This window comes from Spodoptera frugiperda, chromosome 13, assembly GCF_023101765.2.
Source record: "Spodoptera frugiperda isolate SF20-4 chromosome 13, AGI-APGP_CSIRO_Sfru_2.0, whole genome shotgun sequence".
Classification (NCBI taxonomy): Eukaryota; Metazoa; Arthropoda; class Insecta; order Lepidoptera; family Noctuidae; genus Spodoptera; species Spodoptera frugiperda.
In genome coordinates this window covers 3,472,223-3,498,914 of record NC_064224.1, presented here as the reverse complement: position 1 = coordinate 3,498,914, position 26,692 = coordinate 3,472,223, and the positions used below count along the sequence as shown (strand labels likewise).

Below are 26,692 nucleotides of genomic sequence, written 5' to 3'. Positions count from 1 at the left end.
ATCACAACAGCACAATGTGTGACAGCTCGGTTGACTTGATGTGTCAGTTGAAAGTTCGACGGTCCATATTACGCATTTTTGTTTTAAGAAATGCAACAATTTTGCTCTAAGTCAAATCTACAACGCACGAAAATGTAAAAAGGAACGCAAGAAACTGCATTACCGACTCTCTAACTATGATTAGTTAAATTACCATCCATACGGACATGAGCAAGAGATTTTTAATTGTATTTAGGTTAAACATATTTAGCAAGATAAACACATTTAACTAAATTCTGTTTAGACCAAATGTTGCGCAAGCCGCCCTAAATATGTTTAACCTAAATACAATTAAAAATCTCTTGCTCATGTCCGTTTGGATGGTAATTTAACTAATCGTATTTAGAGAGTCGGTAATGCAGTTTCTTGCGTTCCTTTTTACACTTTCATGCGTTGTAGATTTGACTTAGAGCAAAATTGTTGCATTTCTTAAAACAAAAATGCGTAATATGGACCGACGAACTTTCAACTGACACATCAAGTCAACCCAGCTGTCACACATTGTGCTGTTGTGATTTTGTGAAGTGTTCTCGTGGTATTTTTTATTGATTAATAATTATTTTAGTTGAGTGATATTTACCATGGCAAACAAAAGTATTTCTTCTAGGGCCCGGGGTCCTAATTTTATAAAAGAAGAACAGATTTCACTGATTGCAGCGATGGAACCATACACCCATATTATTGAGTGCAAAAAGACTGACCAAATAAAACAGAGTGAAAAGCAAAATGACTAGGTCAAAATAGCTAATATTGATTGAATATCCATTAATAAAAGTACATTTCCTTATTTGTTGCTAGTTTTTATTCATTACTATTTATTGAATATCCATTAATACATACATATCGTCACGCCTTTAAGCCACACATTATGTTTACACCCAATTTTCACAATTTATGTTGTAAGTCCCATATAATGTGTGGTGAGCCTATTGCCTTATACCGGGCACATGTCCAGACTCCGTGCTACTACTGAGAAATTTTCGAAAATCCGAAAAAGCCCAGTAATACTTTGCTCGACCCGGGAGTCGCACTTGCAACCACTCGGCCAACGAGGCAGTCCATATCCATTAATAAAAGTACATTTCCTTACTTGTTGCTGGTTTTTAAATGTGGAGTTATTAAAATTTGCTGTAACAAAAATATTGTGGTTTCTTTCGTTAGACGAAACCTAAAGAATTTGTGGTCCGAATACATTCCAAATAAGTCTGCTCTCTCAAACAATTCCCTCGGTCTATTAATATATTCTATAATGTTCTCGTCGTCGTCAGAATACAATTCCCACAAATCCATCTTACAAACTTCCTACCGACCTCTTTACAATCTTTTATAAAATAATAGTAAAATGTCTATAACCTACATAAATATGATGACGCGCGACTGGTACTAAACGTATTTAGCGAAGCTAAATAGCCATCTTTGGGTATTTAACTTTGACAGTTTGCTAAACGTGATTAGTGCCTAAATTTTTGTTGTGCAAGACGCTAAATGTAATTAACAGACTAAATGCGTTTACGTCACTTTTAAACTGTATTTAGCGACGATGCGCAAGCCGCCCTTAAAAGCGAAATCAATAATTCGGAGAGGTTATTATTTTTTATCGTTTTATTGAGCATTTTGGTAATAATTGAACGAAACGTAAATTTGTGACAATTTTTGACCTGGTAAAGGAATCGACCAACATCAGGTTCAAAAAGCTTGGAAATGGTTTCGCCTGGCCCTGCTGAGTTAATCCATGCACTTTATACAGTCAATGATATGGAGGTAACGGCGAGCTCTCTGCTTGGACACATACTGTTCCGTGCCGGAGCTTCATACTAACCCTGTTCGCATCCTGCCTAATTCCTGTCCTACTTATTAATGTTATACGAGTAAATGTGAGAGTTTGTAAGTGTGTACCTTACACGAACTAATTTTATAATAAGTGTGAATGGACAGATCTGAATAGCGTGCGATTTGTCTCTGTTCCGAAAAACTGAGTAAACAACTTTGAATAATCGGAAAATTACACGACATGAGAAAATTAATGTTCTTTAAGAGACATTACTTTTCTGAGACCGACTGAATTGAAATAATGACTGAGTGATATACATACGCGTTAAAATGACGTCATTCAGGTTACATTGTAACAAAGGCCCTATGTGATTGCTCAGTTGAGGATAGAGTAAAGAGTTCAGTATGTGGGCGTGGCACGAGCCGCCTGCAGCTGTGGCCCACTGAGGTCGGCGGGTGCAGCGGCGCGGCTGCCGGCCGCCGGCACGCGTCGCATTGACTCTACTTACATGCACCAACGGTCTACACTTAGGAATGGTTCCCTGATAAAACCGGACAGAATAACGCATTTCGACAGAAACTACTTCGCACATCTGCGAGCTTTACTGAGGGGTAGCTGAGCGCCACTGTGGACCATAAGATCTTGGGGTCGATCTCCAAATCAGGTATAATTAATTATGTAATTGGGAATTTTGATATTTATTTGACTTGAAAGGATATAACTTCCCAAGTGCTCCTCAGTAGTATACCAATACAACCACATTCCCAAATCTTTTTCCCCAAAAAGCTAAGCGCCTTGTGAGGATTTCCTCCTGACATAAAAAAATGTAATATAGAAACATAGCATTAAGATTTGATCAGCTATTGAAACAATCGATACAAATAATAAAAAAAAATCAGTGGCAGACTGATAGGAGTCAAGTCTTGGTTGCACAAGTTGGAAAACTCGAGCTAATGGTTTTTGTTTTCTACCAAACAAAGAAAAAGCCATTTAAAAACAGAACATTTTTATCGCTATGTCTTCTACTAATCTGAAGATCGTTTATTTAGAAAACGCACGAAAAGCAAGTTGTTCATTATCAGTGTAATACAACTTTCTATAAAGTTCCATCGAGCGGGTGGTAAGTATGTTTGTAACGCCATTACTGTAGCACTCGTATACAACAAACAGCCGAGTTATCCATCTATCGAGTGTACAAACGTGCCACAGCCACAGCCGCGTATAGTCAAAAGTGTTTTTCGGAATTCCGTGGAGTAGTGCGATATAAATATAGCGGCGGGTTGGCGCCGCGCCAGCTGCTGGAATACCATACGTAGGGCGCTCTATTGAGATAGGTTATCTGAGGCGCCGCCGCCGCGCTAATTTGCGGCGAGGAATGCGCCGGCGCGCAGTGCATACCTACGTGTCCCTCTCAGTCGCTAGCCCCCTGGCAGTGTGCAGCAGAGACAGACACCAATAAGCCAAGATTAACAAACGGATGCCGGTTACTGTTACGGAATACTGCAGCAAAGTGTACAATATTCCTTGATTTGATAAATTATAGATGAGCCATAATTAAGGATAGGTATATTATGATAATCCAGTGACGCGGTAGAAAACTGAGTGCAGGGTTGACAAAGTCTGGAGCTGCGGACTACCTAGCGGGTTTACCGGGGCTCCGGCTCGGCAACCCAGACTCTACCCAGACTCCGAACATTAATTTGTTTGTAAACGCACCTACCACATAGGAGGAAATCCTAGTGTGGGGCAACGTCTTTTTTAAAAGACAATCCACCGTCCACTGTTCTCTCGGTGTGTATAATTGTGTCCTCGTATGCACACCACTAAGCACTGGTGCTCTCCTGTGTCATACAGTTGCACAATGGGGGGACCAGGTTACTGTTCACAAGTAAATTACTCAATCGGCATCGGGCGCGCGGTCAATTAAAACTACGTGTGTAGCAGTTTTATTAGTCCATTTCAATAGGTTAATTGAATTAAACTGTAGCCGCGCCGTGCCCTCGTGCCATACACCAACCTGTACATCGGAGTTGGACAGATTATAATTATTCCTATTGTGTAAGCCTTTCAGTAGCATGCGGCATTTTAGTAACACCCAGCGTGATGCCCAGGATATTAAAGTATAATTATTATACCAAGTTTCATCGTAATCGGACCGGTAGTTTTTGCGTGATGCCTAACACTTACAGACAGAAAGAAAAAAATGTTTAATCACAGTTTTGGGTTTAGTGTCTATCTAGTAAAACCCCGACTGCTTATCTATTTAATATTTTAATGTATACGCAATAGATACGCACACGTAGAGTTTGACCGAGCCTGGAAGCGTACAATATTTCGGCGGCCGGCAGATCCGATGCTGCGCGCCATCTGCCCGGCGCCGCAGCGTGTACGGCTCGTCCTAGTTCGCGGAATTGGGAGCGCTGTGTAGGACGCAATTACAATCATGACTGGCCTTACTAAAATATACCGTGACGTTATTTGTTCCCACTCCACACAACAAACACACACACACGGACACGTGCTGAAACGGTGGTACCAAGCTCAATTCATCAAACTGCAATCACTAAACTTGCAAAGCCAGAATGTAGCTTCGCTGTGGGTAAATGTCACGATTGATCAATTGCACAGAGTTACTCGTTGCCAACGATGGATAAATCAATGAACTGCAATAGGTGGGTCTGCGGACAACGTAACGGCCGGAGCTGCGGCTCAAAGCAGGCGTAGGAACGGGGTGGTTTTTAGTTAGTAAGAGTCTGACACATTGTCACGCTTCACACAGGGTGGGAAAAGTCATTGGATGATTTTCCCGATACAAATAATAAAAATGACCTAGAAATAAAAAACCAACTTATAACTCTAACGATAAAAGCTTATAATTGAAGGGTTCCCTTCGATCCTGGAAGCTCATCATCAGATGTTCGCCAGCTGGTAATAGTACCAACTTGAAAGTATACCCTACCGAACAAAAAATAATCATGCAAATGGGACCGGAAATGCTTAAGTAATCGATGTACAAATGTACGAAGTATCGTGAAAATGACATCGTTCAAGTACTTTATAACGCTCATAAATAAAAACTGAATTACTGAACCAATCTGCGTATTTGTTATGGGACCAAACTACAACTACGAGTATTTCATCACGAATCACGCAAAACCACCCATAAACCTTGTCGTAATCGACGAACATACATAAAATAAACAGCTATGTATGTAAGGGAAGCAACAACTTAGGTGTTTGTCCTATCCATACTATGCTCTCGATTAAAATCCTTTTGTATAACATGACATTGATGTTTTAAAACGAAATCAGATGACTTGTCGTGATGCACGAAGCACTCAAGACGTAGATAGATGATCTCAGCAGTGTCCGCTCCGTTAGCGGCCGATACTAATTTGTGAACAACAAGACAAGTAAAGGTACAGGGAACACTTTCACGTGCGATGGCCATCGCGCGACCTCGTCAACCTCAGCTTTTGTGAAACTGTCGATGTGGACCATGTTGCCATGTCGCACGCTCTGTCGGATTGACGCGATGGGACGTTACGTGGCACCTTGACACCTTGATGGTAGAGAAAGGTCTGATAGTGTTAGTGATAGATAGTGCAAGATGCGTGGAGGCTGTACAGCTTACTAGCATTACAATTTACAACAACACACACCTTTATTGTGTCGCCCGTTGTTATTCGGTAAAGATTCGTAAAATAGCAAACGAAGTACACTTTAAACCTGCATCTACAAAAACAGTCAGATTTTAAAAGTTAAGATAAAAGATATTGACTGTGGGACAGCCCAGTTGGTCGAGCAGCAGAAACCCTGACTGCCGAACGAAAGGGTCTTTGATTCGATGCACAGGTTTTGGATTTTCGGCTTTTTGTCACAACAGCATGGTGTCTGGCAATAGATTCACCCTTTCATAGAGACTCATAACATAAACTGGTAAAAAGTTAATGTTATGTACCTACCAAAAGCTATATCCTAACCTTCGAAGACAAAATATATGACAATGTGTAAAAAAAGAAATATAGACTGCCTCGTTATCATCACAGGCTTCTACCAGGTCTTAATAGGCATTCCGCCATTCACAAAAGGCACTCTAGCGCATACCTCTGTGAGAAAATTAGGTGATGACATGCGCATAGTATTGGGAAAACATAACGCGTGAGTTTAATTAACAACACGCTGAATATGGAGTAAGCAAGCAGTGGCCGGCGCGGCGCGGACCCCCGGGCATTGCGGCGACACGACGGCCGCGCGCCTCGCGGGACCGACGCAACCTGTGCCAACACTACCCACAGAAGCGCAACATGCAGGCAGACATGTGACAGGAGTAAACCCACCAATCACCAGTCGATTTAGCGTCACTGTAGTTCAGAGTAGTTTACTACTGGACGTACAGGACACAGTACTGAATCCAATTCCTATACTACTACTCTCCAGTTTGGGTTGGCTAACCACTTGAAGTAGGTACTTGGCATGTGGGAGGAAGATTATGATTTTTGTTATTCCAACTTCTAAATCGTTAATACGTATTACAAATTCGTTTGTAATTACTGAACGGATTTAGAATACATTTGGCATAGAGATATAATTATATTCGGAAATAACACACATGCTGCTTTTTATCCTGGCTTCGGAGGCCGCTGCCAGAAGCAACGACCACTCACGTATTTACTCAGAGCTGGGCTAAAGCAATGCTCCAGGTGTTGTAGTGCAGCGACAGAATGACACACTAATTACAGTAGCCATTAGAACAGAGTGTTGTTATTACATTCGTGAAGACTCACTGACTGATTATAGCAAAAAGCTGCCATCATCTCCTATAATATATGTGCCCAGCATTTGATTGTCAATGCAAGTAGGTAGGTAGGTACAGTAAATTGATAACAACTGCAACACCAGAGAAATTATATGTGTGTCGACGGCGCTTTAAGGGTTAAGCCTCCTGTTATTTCACGGACAAAGCTACACACAACGCTTGCGTTGTGTTTCACGGCGGTTTACTGTAAAGTCTTGGTATCCGTTCGTTCGAGATGGCCCATTGTTGCCGAATCATGGACCCTCACGTTAAACGCCCATGCTGTTCGATAATGCTGTTAATGTCCAATAACGCGGCGCTATGCAGGTCCGTGGACGGGGTACAGTGGTACACAATCAGCGGCAGCGCGCAGTAGTCGCGTGCTCGCCCGGGCGCGGCCCCCTCGCCGCAGGATGGGAACCATTAATGCGGCCGCACTCCCACATGGACTAATACGTAAGTCACAATAATTGTACAACTCTAGCGACCCTCTCTCGGTGCAGCCAGCCGCTCGTGATGCGCATGCGCACTGGAGATTATGAAAATATATCATAGTCTTGTAATGTAGTATGATGTGAACCCTAAACTCTCATATTTTCTACCCGTAACTAAGCGTTTAGTTCAGATAAATATAACTTAGTTAAGAACATTTAGATTGTCTTGAGTACCTCGTAACAGGATCGTGGTATTGCTGTCTGTCAAATGAAGACCTCTTGTTTCTGGAATCGGTATGGAATCGTGTGAATTTGGGTGTAAAGATATCGTATTTGAGCTGCAAACCATGCTCCGAGACATTGAAGATAGAGAAGTTAAAAGTGATTGTTCGGGCCCTGCTAATGTGTACAGCCGCCATTACAGTAAGCTTTCACCGAGCTTCACTGCGACCACAGCGTGCCGCACTCGCAGATTACTAGAAAGCTGGTCTCATTCATCAGGAGCACCAACAAGTGATTATAAGTATAGTTTCGAATGCTAGCTCATTTATATCGTCTTGAGTAGTGGAGAGTAATTTAAAATTAAAAAGTAAAATACTCATTATAAACTTATCCACGATATGATGAGCTGTCGGTTTGGGTGTTTAACTGAAGATAATTACAAGCAAGATGCACATCGGAGCAGATGAGCAGTTGTCGCGGTGGCCACAAGCGACATGCTAGTGGCCGTGTGCGCTGTACGCTCGCTCCCGTTATGTTGTCGCTATTGAATCGCTGCACACAATACAATCGAGTCAATCAGTCCGCGCCGCGCGACCGACAACAGCGACAACTTAGCATACACATTGTTACACTACAACTGGTCACGTGACCTGTGTCCGTATTCACTGCCGTCTTCGCATAAACCATAATTATGTTATTCATTCAAAAAGCGATCACACCTCGATTTATAATGAAATTCGATGTGGCGGCGATTGCCACCTGATGTCTTCCCATGCCCTCGCTACACTGACTCCATTAATTACCACAGTCGCACCTCGCGCGTGTCTGTCCAATCACTAGTGAACAGAAGCTCCCCGTGCGACCAGGCGCGTCCCGTATACAAAGCAGCAACATGTGACCAAAGTTTGACACAACGTATTACAAGCGAACTATTGCCTCGCTACCGCAACACGTTCACGAGCACATCTTTACTTACGATTGTTACGAACACCTTTATCTACGTAACACCGATGTATTTATTTTACCTAGCCTACACTTGTAAACTTAAATAGCTATAATGTACACCGTGTTCACCTTGGCAAGGCTTACCTGCAACAAAAACATACAGTTTATGAATACCAATGTAGAGATAAGGGGGATGGAGGACATGTCCAACACTTATTGTGTTTTATAGTTTTCCTATGATCTTCATGCAAATTGAAATTAATGTAAGTCTCTGTCCTCCATGCCAGCGAGCTTAACACAAATGACCAGGCAGACTACTCTATCGTTGTGTGAGCAGTTGAGCACACAAACATATTTATTAAATTTAATGTAAATCTGACAATAATTTGATCCCTATTTAATGAAATAAAAACCAGCCAAGTGCGAATCGAACTTGCACACTTGAGATACAGTTTGGTGACAGACAGACGGACCGACCGCAACGGATAGTAATAGAGTGCCCATTTTTATCCTTTGGGTAAAGAAGTAAAGAACTCTTAAGGAAAAAGGTCTGTAAACACTAGTCTAGGTCTAGAGTATCAATAATGATGAAACTACGAGTGCAGAGCGCGTTATCTCAGATCTGCACCAGATGCTGGGCCGGGGCGGGGCCGCGGGGCGCGGGGTATCGCAGGCGTAACTAGTGCGTGACATGTCCACACTGACATTGTGCATGCGTCTCATTACGTTATTGTATTAATTTGGCATGTGGTGACACTTCCTCTCTCCTGCGACCGTACGTACGTACCTAACTGTCGAACATATTCAATAGATACCGGGCAGCAGCACCATCTGATACACCTGATTCTTTAAAGCTCTCCAACTCGCCTGCGAGCGTAGATGGAGACTATGGCAAACGCCTTTGTAGTAGAGGATACACACGGTCCAGCAGTGGACGCTTGCGAGCTGTTTATGTGAGTAATGGATAATATTATTATACTTGTTGTTGCATTGTCCTCTATGATTAGGAAAACAGTTGTAGTCTCGGCGTTAGTCCGTGGCGTCACACATAATTTTAAAGATTAAAAGCTTAAATTTCTGAACGCAGCCATGCACATTGGCAACACTGCGTCTGCAACACTAATTTCATTCGGATTTTATGTCACGTAACGGCGTCACGTTTTCCCACCTTTTTACCATTTTTTAGTTAAAATAAGTGTTTCTAAAACTGTAATATGGGAAAGATAAAGTCGGAGTCAAGATCTAAAACTGCTGAAGAAATTGAAGAAACTTGAAAAGGAACTTTTGAGCTCCGATTCGAGCGATGATGGTACGAAAATGGCCGGCCTTTCATCTTTTGCAAGTTTGCAACAAAGTTTATAGCTTCGCTATGCAGCAAAACATTTAACGCTACACCGTTTAAAGAACGTGTGTTTTTACTTTTGTGCCTGGGCATCTTGCGCTTTGCATGTGTATGTAAAGGACGCGGCGACATTTTGCTATTTCATGCGCGATAGATACTTATGTACAAGGAATCGCACGAGCATTTACAAGGCCGGTTATTTTCTAGCAAGAACTGGCCTGACCTGTGGGACGTCCTGCGGGGGCGTACGTGGTCTACAATGGCTAAGTTATCAAATAATCAACCTCTGGGGTGTTCTGTGGGAGCACACGCGGTTGAGTCTTGCTAAGCTATCAAATAATCAACCTCTGGGGTGTTCTGTGGGAGCACACGCGGTTGAGTCTTTATAACCTTCAAGGGAAGTTCTGCGGGAACTTACGTGGTTATATTGTGATGTGGCGAAAGCCACATGCTGTACCATACGCCACATGCTGTACCATAAGTCACATGCTGTACCATAAGCACAGCTTGCATTGTGTTTTACTTCCAGAAACTGGAAAGACACCATTAACATTATCACACTACATGGAGGAAGACATTGAAAATGTCCCTCCGGATAATGAATGCATAGAATTGAGCAATGCTCAACAAAATGATACATATGTACATTGTACAACAAGATGTAAATGTGGAAAATATAGAATCTTTATGAGAATTACCTGAAGTCTTACCACATGAAGAGATGTTGGATCCTCAGGTAATAGACATATAAGGTGTGAAGTCACAGCTGGTGAGAGTAGGAGGAGAGTTACACAAACAAATAGCACAAAGGTGATTGGGGGAATGGCATACTGATGAAAATTCACCGTTCTCCAACATGAAATTAATGGTGCATCTTTTGTTAAACCCGGAGGTAAGCACTACAATCAATGATTAATAATCCCAGAAGTGTGACCAAATGATACAAACAAAACAGAAACAAACCTCAACAGCCTTGGCATGTCTGGGTTCATGTCTTCAAATGTGCATGAGAGATAATTAAGGACATAGATGGATATCATTAGAATACTGAATGATGCTCCAATCCTACTCTGTGACTATAAATTTAGATAGAAAGAGACGTAAGTCCCTCCTGTTATCAGTTATAAATAAAAATGTGAAAGATTTTCTATTGCAATCTGGAACAGAAATCTATCTATTTGGTGAAGATCTAGGAGAAGAGATCAGAACAGCAAGATCAGTCAAGAGATCTGGTCAAGAACTGAGGTGGCTGAAACAAAAAGGTTCACTACAAAGCGAAGTACCTGGGTGCCTCAGACAGGTACTCCTAAAATAAATAATAATAAAGCTTTAAACTGGCGGGGTCCTCCTCAGGCAGATGCTAAAAAGAGGGGGGGCCGTCACCCAGAACACCAGCAGCAGTCAGGACCAGGGAGAGCAAGAGGAGTCAACCTCAACGCAAATGAACCAACAGGTGAGTAGACTTAACTACCACTTAAATAATTGAAAACTTGATAACTCAGGATCCAATTATTCTCAGTTGGGTTGCGGGATACTCAACCCCTTTGTGTGATAAACCACACCAGAGTTTAACTCAAGATCCAATTATTCTCGGTTGGGTTGCAGGATATTCAATCCTTTTGCATAGTAAACCATACCAGAGTTGTACTCAAAATGATAGGTTTTCTGAACTAGAATCTTTACAGATCACCGCAGAAATTAACCAGTTAAGTACTTGCTATGAAAGCAATACAAACTTGCAAACCTGTAAAAAGATTCATTGTGTTCACCTATTTTCCTTGTTAAAAAGAGCAATGGAACTTTTCGTTTTGTTCTAAGTTTAAAGAATTTAAATAATTTTGTTGAAACTGAGTATTTCAAATTGGAAAATACCGAACAGTGTGCAAGTTTTTACAAAAAGATGATGTTCTTGTCATCTTATATCTGAAATATACTTGTTATATGATAAGTATCAACAAGGATAGTGAGAAATATTTAAGATTTATTTTTAAGGAAAACACTATCATTTAAATACTTATGTTTTATTCTTGGGCCTTTGTACGGCTCCATCAACATTCACAAAAATCATGAACCAATGATGGTTTTCTTAAGAGAAAGAGGTTGTATATCAGTTATCTATTTAGATGACTTTTTGTTTTTTTAAGTATATGAAACAACTATGTTATTATGTTACATAAACAAAATTGTTATAACAACAGTGTATACAAAACATACAAGCAACTGTGAATTTACTAAAAACATTAGGATTTATAGTTAGCCGAGCAAAGAGAATAGTTAAGTGTGATGTTACAACTGTAACTTTTATTGTTACTATACAATACTATAGATATGACTCTTAACATTACTGAAAAGGAAAGAAATATATTCTTTTATTGTTTTTTCCAAGCTTATAAAAGAATTACTGTATAAAAAAGTTAGAATTTAGGCTAATTAAAGAGTCTAGGGCTCACATAAATTCACTGGAATGAATAGCTGCCTTTTTTGTTTTAAAAATGTTTGCTTATAAATGAAGAAATAGTGATAATATTACTGCTGTAACCTATATGTATAAATAGATTAGAAGGAATTTAATATAATTTTTTACATAGGATTTCTAAGAATATTTGGCAATGGTGTGAATTTTAAAAGACTATTGTTTGATGCTAATTACATAAACACTAAAGATAGTGTGATAGCTTTTTTGAGTCTAGAAGGAAGATAGGAAGATAGACATTACAAAATGGGAACTGAGCAATATAAACAATCCAAAGGTTATTGATATATACTAATGCAAGGTGTTGCACTTATATGTCATGGCAACCAGACCTAGGAGCTGTTGCAGTTGATGCTTTCACCATTCCTTGGACTAAATACAGCTTATTTTATTTATTATTTCTCCTCCATTCTCTATGGTTCTTAAAACCCTAGAAAATAAATTACAGACAAAGCAACAGGTATAATAGTTGTGCCCCATTGGGTCACTCAGTGGTTATTGTTAATGTTAATAGATTATTGTTAAAGGAACCTGTTATATTTTTACCTTCTAAGTCCTTATCTTGCATAATTCCAGATTGTTACACCCCTTTTATAAGAAAGTGGTATTGATGGTAGAAGCATTATCAGGAAAACATAGAGTTAGGAATTTGTGATGAAGCAGTTCTTGTCTTGATGAATTCAATATCTAAAGATACTTTGAATCATGCAAATCATGCATGCATGTGCATTAGTATCATAGGCTAAGTATTTAAATCCATAAATATAAACATTACTAAGCCTACCATTACTGAAGTTATTTCAGTACCGTACTTTGTGATTCAATGAAAGAGTTACAGTTAGTAACATATGGTAATTTGAATTCCGTAAGATTAGCTCTATCATTAGTTATAGGACCACATTTGGATACCGATCATTAGATCAAAAGATTGTTCAAGGGATTTTTTAAATTAAGACCCCCAAACCCAAATATAATAATACTTGGGATATGTCTTTGTACTTGATTATATTGAAAAGAATTATACTCTAGAGAAAGAATTATCTGCAGATTGTTACCAAGAAAACCTTATTAACGTTGGCCACGGGTTAAAGGGCTCAAACAGTAGCCCTGATTAATATTATTAATATAATGATTAAACAAGACTGTATTAATCAATTCATCAATCTATTTGTAAAAGATAGATTGATCAAGACTTTAGGACCAAACAGGGTCAACTTTTTATAACTGATCCTTTTCTTTAATGCTAGGAAAGGAGTATGTCCAGCCACTGCGGTGGTCAACAATTTAAAAGTTACAAAGGGTTTACGTGATTTTAAAAGTACTAGCTTATTTGTATCTACAAAGGAGCCATATAAAGCTGTGTGCTTCAGTACAATCAGCCGTTGGGTCAAAAGAGCCATGGAAGAGAGTGGAATTGACACTAGTGTATTTTCAACACACAGTACCCGACATGCAACAACATTAGCAGTTTTCAGCAAGTGGGGAAGTATTGATGAAATACGACGAACGGCTGCTTGGATTGGAGAGTCTTAAATTTTTTGCAAGTTTTTTCATAACAGACCAATAATTAATAAAAGTTTTCTTAGAACCTTTTCTTCAACAATGTGAATGATATTTGGAATTAGTTTGAATTACGCAGTTAATAGATATATAACTGTTCAGTTATATATTTAATTAAGAAGTGTATATTTTTTAAAAAATAACTCTGTTGATTGTTATTTTTAAACAAATGGTTATTGTTTTTACAACTGGTCTTTGAACATCTACAACTGTTTTCCTAATCATAGAGGACAATGCAACAACAAGTATAATTAAATAGTCAAACGAACTTACCTGTAAGTGAAGTTCGACTGTAATTATTCTTGTTGTTGCATTGTCCGAAGATGATTAGTCCCACCCTACCCAGATCCTTCATGTTATATAAATATAAACATGAACCCTATGTTGTAAAACCAATAAATGGCTATGAACTTAATGAAATTAGTGTTGCAGACGCAGTGTTGCCAATGTGCATGGCTGCGTTCAGAAATTTAAGCTTTTAATCTTTAAAATTATGTGTGACGCCACGGACTAACGCCGAGACTACAACTGTTTTCCTAATCATCTTCGGACAATGCAACAACAAGAATAATTACAGTCGAACTTCACTTACAGGTAAGTTCGTTTGACTATTTAATTATATCCAGTAACCAGGACATTGGACATTGGATTGATACGCCACAGAAACAGAAAGTGAGTCATTCTGTAACGAATGAGTACCTAACCTGCCCATCAGTTTGTTTTCGTTCTGAAAACTTGAGTAGAAACTGTGCTGTGCGATAACCTGAATGTTTCATTATTCATTATACGTAACGTATGTACACATACACGGTTCGAGTCGCTAGTTTTAAAACAATCGGAAAGTAAGTTCGATTATAGCCGTTACAGCATGGCATCTGTTTTAATATTGTATTACGCTGAGGTCAACAGTGTTGTGTTGTGTGGTCGGTGACGTCATTTGCATCGCATTTGTTGGCAAACGTCGTCGCGTGGCGAAGCATTGCGCAACACCGCGACCGCCACCGCTACACCCGGCGCCGCGTCCCGTGTCCCGGCTCATTCATAAACTGAGCGTAGCAGGCAGCACCACTGTGTCCTGATGCGACGTACGTACCGATTCAACATTAAGGCAATGGCGTAATAATACCGCCAAACGACATGAAGCAGGAAAAAGAACCACCTAATAAATCGTGGAAACAAACTGCTCAAGGAAAACCACAAAATTATCATAAACATCTTAATTACTACGTTACGAGTTCAGATAGCGAACAGGTAAATAGGTACTGTGTTATTGTGATGGGAGTAACTTTGGTCTTGGCGAGAGCCAGCCTAACTCTAGTGACGGGAGCGGAGCGGAGCGGAGACGGAGGTGGCGGCACAACAAAGCGCGTTCCGGGCCATCGGTCGCGGACCCGCACAATGCGCCATTAAACAGCCGCTCACACCGACTCATGCGCACACACGATGACATTGCCGACTAAATGCCTGTCAATAGCCGAAACATTGCCGTAATGTGCAGTAAATCGCGTTACGGCTTCACGGTTCTGAATCTCGTGAATCAATATAAAAACAATAATATTTGAATCACAGTCTGAGAGTCCAAACTCGTAGTGTATCTATACCAACTTACTACTTAATGTCAATCACTTCTCTTTAAAATTTCTTAATTAATTAATATTGTTAATAGCTGCCGTAAATTATACTGTCGCTGTCTGAGTTTGGTGCATTACGTGGCATTACTTAAATAGGTTGCGCCAAAGAGGACCAATTTCAATCCAATAAAGTCTCAATAATAATTCAATGTCAAAACTATACAAATAGCATTCAGAGCGCGGAATATACCTAAAGCCAAATTCAATACCATTTAGTTTATTCAATATCCCCACAATACGGATGCATGGGCGCTAGTGCCGCTAGTGTTGTAACTCAAGAGTAGGAAATTTCACAATATCATTGTCGACCGATATTGGATGCAAGAGTAAGCCCCCTACACATCTCATAATAATGTGCATGTCTGGACATCCGCACGAGCTTTGCTACAAGGTAAACCAATGCTGGGCAGGTGTTGGCTGCGTGGTGAGCTGGTGGAGTGTTGGTTGTGGGCGCTCGGGCTGATGCGGTGCTGCGGTGATGTCACCGGCGGCGCGCGGCGGCCGCTAATAATGTCAAGGGCAGCACATGCGCCGAGCTGCGCGAGCGCGCCGCGGCTATATTTTGGTACAATGTCTCCACATCTCAAGTAGGAATAATAAGGTGCACTACAATACAACCTTAGGTGCCCGAATTCAGCTTTGTACCAAGACAACACGAATTACTTTCTCGTATACTCGTATATTCTTACATAAGTACGTAATAGACTACCATAGGCGAATTAGTCACAAATACCCAATAGGCCAGTGAATGCGGCCAGTCACTTGGACAAAATGACCAGCTGTTTCGTATTTTAGCTCGATTTGCTTGCGATCATTGTTGTCGCTGCCACGTCGCGTGTCGCCAGCGAGCCGCAGGTCCATGACCGCGACCATTGCAGCACTGACGGCTGCACGCGACCATGCGGCACGTTACAAGCCCGGCCACAACATTGTTCTTATGTCTCACTTAGTACTCAGTACCGCCTCATTGTTCTGTCCTCCGCAGAGGCGTGGAGTGATAAGCAATGTAGGACGATACTTGTAGTCAAACTGTACAAGCCTAGGTGGTGCGAGGCCGTGTAACGCATTCGGCACACGCTGCACGGCGGATGTGTAGTGAGTGCGCTTCCGCGACAGTCGGCAGCGCCGCTTCCGAGTGTTGCGTCCATGTCCGTCATGTCTTCAATCACTGCCTGGCCAGCCGCGAGTGGCACTGCTAGGTATGATATAGGTTTTAGGTACGCTTAACGTCAAAATTACTCGATTTCGTACCATACGTCTACAACGAGTTATATGCTCGTGTATTTACTCACGCACCACCGTTCATTATAGAACAGCTTAACACCCCTCTATTTGCACTGGAGCTCGGAGATGAAACAAGAGTAAACATCGCAGGTATGTTGATGCAAATACTTGCGATGCATGCGTCGCCGCGCGTCGTCGTGTCGTGCGGTTGACACGACATAGATTTTCGCGGTGCAATCATGTTACGATTCGGCGCTGTTTGTGTTTCTACGATATACGGAACTACGATGAGACAATTAACTGTTTAGTTATATTTTCTATCAACGAAGACGAGCTGCAAAAGTTATAAAATTGCAATGTGTACGTTATGGTTTGTAAATAACTAGACGTGTCGCACGCGTGTAGCGAGCTATAAATACTTACAGGCAATCCTTATCTGTTTGATTAAATGTAATTTATCATAACTTATCGTCATACCTATCTGTAAAAAATGTTAGTACAGTTTGTGATAACCACGATTAGCGCAGCTCAATGAAATGATTCAGATCGCGAGTGTAAGAGTTAGACAGAGCAGAGCACAGCCGGACCAGTTCGGGCCATGTCAGTTTGACAACATTAGCAACTTGGTCCACCATCTTTATATTGGGACAAACTGCTTTTCACATTATTTTAAATTGCGACTCCTGTAAGCCAACTACAGCAGAGCCAGAGACTGGACAAAAACAAAAAAGGTCAATTATAGATAGTAGCAGTTAGTACCCAGAGTTTTCCGGAGCTGCGGACAACGTAAAAGGTTACCGGGGCTCCGGCTCAAAGCAGGAGAAGGAACGGGGTGGTTTTTAGTCAGTAAGAGTCTGACACTCCCTCCCGCCTCACCCAAGGCGGGAGAAGTCATTGGATGATTTTCCCCCCTCAAAAAAAAAAAAAAAAAAAAAAAAAAAAAAAAAAAAAAAACCAGAGTTTGTGGGGAGTAGAGAAGCAATACAGTGACACGAGATTAACAACAGATGTGTCCCCTGCACCGCGGCCGCGGACCGGGACTATAGTATCGTCGAATGAAGTTAAAGCAAGATTACCGCGCCGCGTGTAGGCTATGTAGCGGCGGTCGCATGCGAGTGACAGTCTCCGTAATGTTACATAACTGGTCCAATTGACCCGGATGACGCAGTGAGCGCGCGCAATTGATGGCTGCTACTGTGACTCACCGACACCTATGTTACGGACCGCGCCGGCGTACAACTTACATACACAGTGTCAGCTTCAGCAACATACATCCAGAGCAAAAAGTAAGCTTTCCTGTAGCTGTTTATAATTCCGCCCTGTACGTGCAGTGGGTGTTGCTTTTTAATGAACTCAGCGCACGCCGCCTATCAAATGCCACTAGGTAATAGCATCGTTTAATGGTCCAAGAGAAATTTTCAAACTTTAATTATGTACGTACGATGTTTGTTTTTTGCGAGCGGTATATTGACCAGTTTACAATACAACTAAAATGACAAAAAGCGAACGACTTTATAAGTGACGTATTGGAAACAGGCAAGTGGGAAATGAATGTCAGTGAATGTAACGCACTCAAGTCATGAAGCGAGACACAGAACACACCGGTAACAGAAGGTTGGTATGCAGTACCCTAGTATCTAATATTATTTTATACTGGCTTCAGCCAGCGGCTTCGCCTGCGTTGGCCTATGTTATATTCCATAATCTACCCCTGTTCCAAATTTCGTCTCGATCCCTTTAGCCGTTTTGACGTGAAGGAGTAACAAATAAACATACAAACATTCGTATTTATAATATTAGTAGGATTCTATTCCGTACAAACATTTTTTTACTATAAATAGTAGTTATGGCTATATTAAGAGCATCCGCTGCGAGTAATTCTCAGTCAACCCTAAGCGGGTCACATGTGCTCCGCTGGCGGGATCAAAGCGGATCCAGCCGCGGTCTGTCGCATACTCATTCATTTAGTTAATACTGTCACTCGGCATTACCGCACTTGTACAATGAGCTAATAGTTGTAACAATAAACGCTCGACTTGTTCCGTTTATAGGGAGCGCTAACACAAAACATACGGAGCATGAACCAGCAGAAAAAATTAGCATCGTGAAACAAGCACGCCACCGTTGCCTGTGCCACTAAATGCGCAGATTACTGTTAATGACGTCATCAGCAATAACACACCAATTGACAACAACGGCCCGAAGCGCGGCGCCCCACGTGCGACACGGGACCACACCAGACAAACAACTCCGGCAAACTGGTTGTAGCGCCGCCGCTGTTGTAGACGAGACGAGACTCTCTGGCACACGACTGCGTAATGAACAATACGACTAGGAAGAAAAATAACAAGGGACCTCTGTTTAAAAGTATCTTTTCCGCAACTCACTAAACTAACTGTAGGAGGACCATACTTCCACGACGTTCGACCGGAGTGATATCACGGCTCACGGCTTCACAGAAAACCGTCTTCAAACAACTCTTGTGGTTTGTTTCGTCGTGTGGGTGGGATAACCGGAAGCCTAATTACCACTTCCCCAATTTCCTCAATCCCTCCAGAATTAGATTCATAACCCCTGAACGCGCTTGTAAGTGGTGTTTCGGGTGTCCATGAGCGATGCCGATTGTTTACCATCAGGTTATCAGTCTGATCATTTACCGGTCGATCAGTTACGAATCATAGCTCATTCCAGAAGATATTTAGGTCGCTTTATTTTATCAGAGAAGTTCTGTAAAAAGACATGTACACACGTGAACCGTAAGGTATAGTCAAAGTAATTATTTTTCCATTGGCCCACATAGGCTCCACGCTCACTAATGAAACAAACACTCCGTTAATATGTCCATTAGCGCTGCGCCGGGCGCCTGACTGCAGCAAACAACAGATTTGATGGCGAGTGAATCGGTGCGAACTTTGAGACCTCAGTGAGTAGCCAACTAAACAATTATTATGGTACGTAAACATATATTCTTTTCACGTTTTCCTTGGCAGAACCCGAATCTTGATACAGAGCTCACATTCTTTAGAAAATAGCACTACATTTATCTTTTCACCTACCAAATAAAATCCTAGGTCGGTTGTCGAAAAGTTTTGAGCCAAATTCTTAAAAATGTGTACAGTATGAACTTCACTCATATAATTGGGATACATAAACGTTACAACATTAATTCAGAAACATTCCCCTTACACGTACCTATGCATTATTTACTGTCAAATTCCCTGCTCTCAATCCGACTGTATTTAGGAAGCTGAAATTCCTATAATATGACTAGAATAATTTTGCGGCTAGAGTTGAGTTCGTGCCATGGTCACATCACAGCGCGACCAGTCATCCGCTGGCACTGATCCGCAGGAATCAGCGCAATTAATGAAGGAACCGACCTCGAGCACCAGTTACTGGTCGCAGGGGACGGCTTCCTCTCCGACAGACGAAACAATTCGGAACCAAGGTCGACTGATTACACCGAATTGATATTGAATGAGTCGGACCGCCGCCATAGCCGATACCAACGCCGCACGAGCCAACGTTACTAAGACATTCATGGTTTATGTGAAAATGTTGGCCCAAACAAAACATCCGTTACCAAAATACAGCGCGGCTGAACTACTCGGCACTGTATGAAGCTTCACATCACACGTCGCTATTCGGTTGTATTATTCACGACCTACTGCTCTAACACTATCACACCCAATTTTATACGATGTAGGAAGCAAGCAGATCATAGTCTAGCGATCTGCACTGCGCAAGAACACCAGGAGTTACCAGTTACAAAGAGCACATTTCGGGGGTTGGTCGTTATGTGTATGTGCATTTCTAATTATTTAATATGTGAAGAATAGCAAGGTACCTACTTAACGTATTCCAGTACATCGCCTGAGTCCGTAGCCACGCACCGCCACCACGTGACCCAATTCTGAGCCACTGATTTATGAGGCGACATGTAAAATATGTCTTGCATTCCTCTGAACGAACAGTTTTCGAAATATCACCTCACATACGCTATGTTGACATTTTCGAAATAATGATTAGTCTATGTCACTCGAAGTGAAGTAAGGATTCTTACAATACTCTTTAGCCGAGTCGATTGAAATATTTCACTCGTTTAGAAATTACGGTAGAATAAAGGACTTTACATAGTCACTTTTAGCCAGTCGCTTAGAGAGCGTCACATAAAACACGTTCACGTATACCTCAATACGTATTGTATGTACATACCTAATAATTATATGTATACATAATATAATATGTTATACCTGTGCACGCGTGTCGTCAATTTAGTTGTACGAACAAACATTATGTCGGTCTCGGTATTACATTTCGCAGAAAAAGTCATTGGACATATTTTTGCTTTTGAAAATTATTTAGTCAGTCTACAGTTTGAAGTGTGAACATACACGGAAATCCTCTAGTATTTACAAAAGGAAACATTTAAAACTAAGTAAAACCCTAACTACAGAATATTCACATCCACATTCACACAATTATAAAATAAAAAAACATTGCACAAACTCATCTGAATTAAGTGTATTTTATTGAAATTCTAATAAATAGCTGTTGTTGTATCACTCGTATCCCTTTTGGCCCTAAACTTAGTTTTGAATTTTGATTACAAACTGGAGGAAAGCTCTACTATATGTATAAGTTTTTTAACACACTTGGACCCATGTTATGACACCTCATTTTAGGAAGGGACAAATTATCATCTTCATTTAAAGTAGAAAATTAGCAAATCATAGCAAGTCGTTGAGAAAGTAAACGGTAGCTGCGCCCCGGCTGGTGTAGCGCGCGCTGCAGTTGAGGACACGGCTCACCTTGACCTTGAGGCGGCGCGCGGTGTCAGCGCTGTGCCAGTGTGCGTACCTCCAAATTCTTATCTCCACAACTATACACGAGTACCTACATCATAATATTATGTACTGCTTCACGGTCGATCGAGGCGAAGCGGTCGCGGCCATGTAGGTATTCTCGCAAAATTACCTCAACCTATGACGTGTTTCGTATATTTGACTTCGAGTAAAGCAATCATAAGCAAAACGACAGAGGACATTTGAATCTCAAAACAACATAAAAAGTACCTGTGACTTCGAATCGATTACTTTGTTTGATTGGCGATGACATCGTTAACTGACAACAGTTTGACGTAGATGTTATGTTATTGTTGTAATACATAGGTATGCTATCCTTATTGCTGTCATCATCAGCATTACTCCGGTTTCTGTGCAACTATTTACCAGCGGAGACCGGCTCAACAACAGAGAAATGACAAGTTCGTCACCACGTCATCAGCCTTTTTGGGAATTGAGCGAGTGATGTAAGGACATATTTATGTAGTCTATGTAGATGTAATGGATATTACTAATATAATTACCTCCCATTGAAATTTTATTTTGTAAATACCTAATAACCGCAAATCCCCATGGCCCACAAAATATGCAAGTACTTTCTAGGTACCGTATGCATTTTGAAAACTATCAAAATTCCGTCAAGTGCGGTTAACCGATTTATTGAGCAGAAATGAATGGTCTCGACGCAATTTGTTTCAAACAAATCGCAGTAAGAACTGAAGTTGATATACGTAGAGCTACATGTTATCAAAGCGATGTGTATCTGAAGCAGGAGGTCGCGGCGATAGCGCGCGTGTCGCAAGTCGCAACAAGTGTACTTGTGCAATACTCGACAGTTCGACACTCTAGCGACGCGACACACAGCGGCTCGGTGTCGGCCAGCGTCCGTGCATTATCTCCGCCAGTTGCACAGCTGACTGAGATTCCCACACTAAGTAGGTTTACACATATTGATTTGTACCCAGCTAACTTTGGCCGATCTATAACAGTCTGCATGACACGTATGTAAGTATATTTAAATACATTAATGTGCTATAATGGAGCTGAGCAGTATTGAATGGAAGGCTCGCGGTGGAAGTGGCCAGCCGCGCCCAGCCGACCTCTGCCGAGCTACACACGAGTGAATGGAACGCCCGCCATTACGCTCTATTTTCGGTTTCTAAACAATTTTATGATTATGCCTAGCACCTACATCCATCTAGTAGGCGCGTTCTTAAAGGAACAACTACATTTTAAAAAGTTGCTCCTTAAATCACAATACGTATTTTTAGCAACACCGAACCTACTTAGTACGAGACACCTGTTGAGTCGAATGTGTACTAGTTGACGCATACTTATCAGATAAGTAAGTAATAACTTCCATAGTATTTTTGTGCGATGAAAAAGAAATTGTAAATACGATGGTAATGAATTTAAATGAGTAGTTATGACGCGTTCTTTTACTGGAGCAGTGAGAGTCCCGCAGCGCACCCCAACGCGAGCACGTCCCTAGCAGAGAGCGCGGCAGTGGCGGCAGTGGCGGCGCGGGCCAGCTGCGAGCGGCGCACGAGTGAACGACCGCCGTGCCACCCTCTCGGTTATATCGGTACCGCGAGTCACGACAATGCCCCGACACCCGTGCTCGCGCTCGGGGCGAGGGACATCTGGCCCTTCCCTATCTAAAGAAAAACTAGTTCGCCAGTTCATCACTGAGCGCCGCGCGCCGCTGCACACCATTCCTTAGTTTTCTATAATGAACGAATGTTGAAACGATTAAAAGCTACATTATGATTGCTTATACGAATCGAGATTCAAAGCCATAAAGAAGTATTTGTTTACAAAATGAGTTGAGTCACGGGCTAACGGCTCTACGTGAACATGGTAATCGCATTACATCACTAGGTACTGTTGTAACAGCGACACGTCCATAGAATATTAATGATGAATTATTGCTATCTGGGCGTGGGGTGACCATTAGTGACCAGTGCCAAATCAACTGATTCATTTATTGAAACACTTGTTGCACATTTGCATGATAACAAGGTATAACAACCTACAAGTAGTTACAATACATTTCAGCATGTATTTAAATTAACAGGATTATTCACTGCCCATAAAAATATGGCTAAATGACCAGACAGGTCATCTTATGTTAAGCAATTGGCGTTGGTCATGAACACCAGAGAAATTGCAAATGTGTTGTCTGCGTTTTAAGGACTGGAGATTTGGAGATTGGGGATAAGAGACCTCCGAACGCAAGAAACGGCAGTTGGAGAGTGAGCGTAGTATAGATATGGGTCTACATATTAGTTGATGGAGATCGGAGCTGGTGGTGGACTGTCCAAGTCCCCGGTGTGGCGTCATTAGCAGTGGATGGATAGCGACGTGTAATCCGCAGTCGCTCCCCCGTAGTTATCATTTATTATTACATAACGTAAGTAAAGTGGGACAAAATAATTACGTTATGTAGTGTACGGTAGGCTAGCAGTAAACATTACAATCGTTTTCAGAAGCGGTGGAGCGCGATGTGCGAGGCGGCCGCTGCATGGGCACTCTCGCGCGCACAACAAGACTCACAATTCATTGCTGAAGGTAGAAAGTTCATAACCACATTATGGCTGACGATAATCTTACAGGTTGTCGTTCGCTCGATATAAAAATATACATAAAATAATTTCGTTTGTATTCCTACAACAACCTACATAACATAAACAGTTTATAAATAAGTAACGAAAGCATTACGGTAGTTAGGTGAAAACAACCGAACCGAGGAAATCGTAAACTGCAAATAATTCATGTACAGGAACCGAACGAGTCGACAAGAAAGCTGTTTCGGTATAAATTGACCAAATAAGTAGGTGCAGGAACACGAACAGGCAATCACCGGCCCTGCGCACGAAGGGAGGGATTTCTCTCGGCGGACGTACCGAGTAGTTGCTGCAATCTGTTGAATCAGATGCGAAGTCGTGCCGGCATGCACGCGAGACGCGCGACAGTGACGACATTGCCCAGTGCCTGTATGCAAACAGTGCGCGAGCCAGTGGAGCTTCGCTTGCTGGCTTGCAAGCAGCAAGAGCAGCAACGAGCACGATACAAGTAAAATTGAAATGAAATAAAAGCAGTACACTGACTATTCATCAGGTTGTCTTTCCGAGTAGCAATACATCGAAGACTACAGACGACTGTCACTCCAGTCTTTGTACACAGGTACAAAATCTTTAATTTAAAGATAAAACTCGTAGAGATAGTTCAAAATAAAAAATATTCAATTTTGACACAATATAAATTATACAAGACTGGTATTCGCATCAACTTAAATAACTGATGTAGACCATGAGTGAAACCACAACACATACGAACATTGCGATTGCAACTCCTTCAAGTATCAAATGCCCTCAGAATATGTGTAGTCGTATTTGTATTATAAGTTATAACCATAGGAATAGTACCAATAAAGTGAAAACTCCAGCTGTACAGCAGCTGCAGCAATATCCATATTATTTATATCTTTGATTTCATACCATGTATTATGTAGTTATGTTTGTTTATTCCAAACGAGTTTGTGCGATTCATAACGCGTAATAAAAGATGACGATGAGATGAACGAGCTCGTCAGTCGTCAGCTATAATGTATGCCCCAAAGGATACGATGGGCCCTGTAAGCGAACTCCGCAGCAATATCGTCAGGTCTTGGAGACAACTAGCAATAGTGGCACTGATAAACATAATCAGTCCGCTATAAATACTGAGTAATCATCGAGAATGTTTGATAAATGACGTCAGTCAAGGTCAAGTCAAGTCACTAATGATGTAATCGTAACAACAATAGACTCGGAATACTCGGATTAATGTGGACGTTTTTAATGAGCAACTCTATTAGTGGCGGGTGTCACGCGTGTCGCAGCCTCGCAGAAGGACAGACCTAGCAAAGTAGAGATGACATCATGATAACGTGACTCAGTGATAAGGCTGGACTTGTTTCTATAACACGTTTCTACTACTAAACTGACCTTTCTTTGCTTGTTTCTCTCGCTCTTTTTCCTTTTCTCTTGCTTTTTTGTCCCTCTTCTCCCTCTCTTGTTTCTCTTTCTCGAGCCGTTTCATTTCCTTTTTAATTTCTTTTTCGCTTTTCTTCGACTTTGTATCGTCAATTTTCTCAGACAGAATGAATGTCCCCGTTTGGACTTTCATGTCAGCCTCCTCTTTCGGCCTCATCGTGTTTCACAAAAAGCGACACTATCAACTCACACAAGGATACTGTAACCACGTACAAAATCCCCTGTAAATGCACTCTCTAAGAATTTATCTCGACGTTTCGTTAGCGTGAACAATTTCAATTCGGCACAGAGCGGGCACACAGCAGCGGCCAACGCTTCGTCGTACACGTAGCTACCACTGATGCTCGCTATTGGCGATACGGTATCGGATTATCACTAGCACTCTTAAGCGATTTGGAAAACAAAAATACTGCGCGATGATACGGCGTTGGAACAAGCGGCGGCGACGTGCGGTGTGACCGAGACTAGCAAAGCACCGACCGTGACTGGGCGCGCGCGACTCCGCGCGACCACTGCGCCCCCCTGGCCTCGGCAGTGACGAGCGCGAGCACCGTCGCGCCGACACACCGCGCAACACGCATCGTGCGCGAGCGACGCGTGCTTCAAACTCTATAAATAAAGCCTCACTTCCTAAAGCATAGATTTGGAAAACGATTTATGGCCATTGAACCCATGAAAGCATTTCGCGGTCGATGACTATGAGCGATTACTTACTACTTTGAATCAGATTCGGTTACATTCGATTCAATGCACTTCCCGCGAAATGTTTCTTAGCTACAGTTCAGACAAGGTAAAAATATACATTATTGCATTATTATATTGGCAACTTTCAATTCTTAATCCTTGGGTAAGTAGTACACGGACACGGCAATGCTATCACACAAACATAATATACAAATGTGACGAACGAGACCTATATTAGACTAAATAAAGTTGCATTGCAAGACTCGCAAACATTAAAACCTTCGTACATTGCAAGTGAAATAAACGCTCGTAAAAAAGAAGAGGACAACCAAACAAAAGATGGATGGACAATTTGGAAGGTGTGAGCAAAGTTTTGGAAGACAAAGCAGCTGTGGAGTAATGACGTCTGGTAAGGGAAAGTGGATTAATAAGACATAATAGTGTCGACGCTAAGTAAATTGACCCTAGGGGCAGGAGGAAGCGGCATTTGTGAATCATGGCAAGGCCTTAACCCTAAAAAGGCGGGTAGTTATCGTCATCATCAACCTATTATCAGCATTAATCACCACGTTTTCTCATTGGCGATTTCAAGCTTATAATATTAGAAACGATAAGTCCAGGTTTCCTCACAATATTTTCCGTTACGAGATTTTTTTTTAAAGTGGGCAAGTTCACCACCTCCTTCCGA

The 26,692-nt window shown here is 41.5% G+C and overlaps 1 protein-coding gene across 2 annotated transcripts in view; it reads right to left on the bottom strand.

Annotated features, from left to right (window-relative positions):
• The window catches only part of LOC118270612 (actin-binding LIM protein 2), a 38,119-nt gene extending 12,263 nt beyond the window's left edge, over window positions 1-25,856 (bottom strand). For both annotated transcript variants that reach the window (XM_050698123.1, XM_050698124.1), the window contains exon 1: window positions 25,273-25,856. In XM_050698123.1, coding sequence (XP_050554080.1) covers window positions 25,273-25,477 — 205 coding nt within the window. In that variant the 5' untranslated portion in view covers window positions 25,478-25,856. The remainder of the gene's footprint in view (window positions 1-25,272) is intronic.
• Window positions 25,857-26,692: the final 836 nt, after the last annotated feature.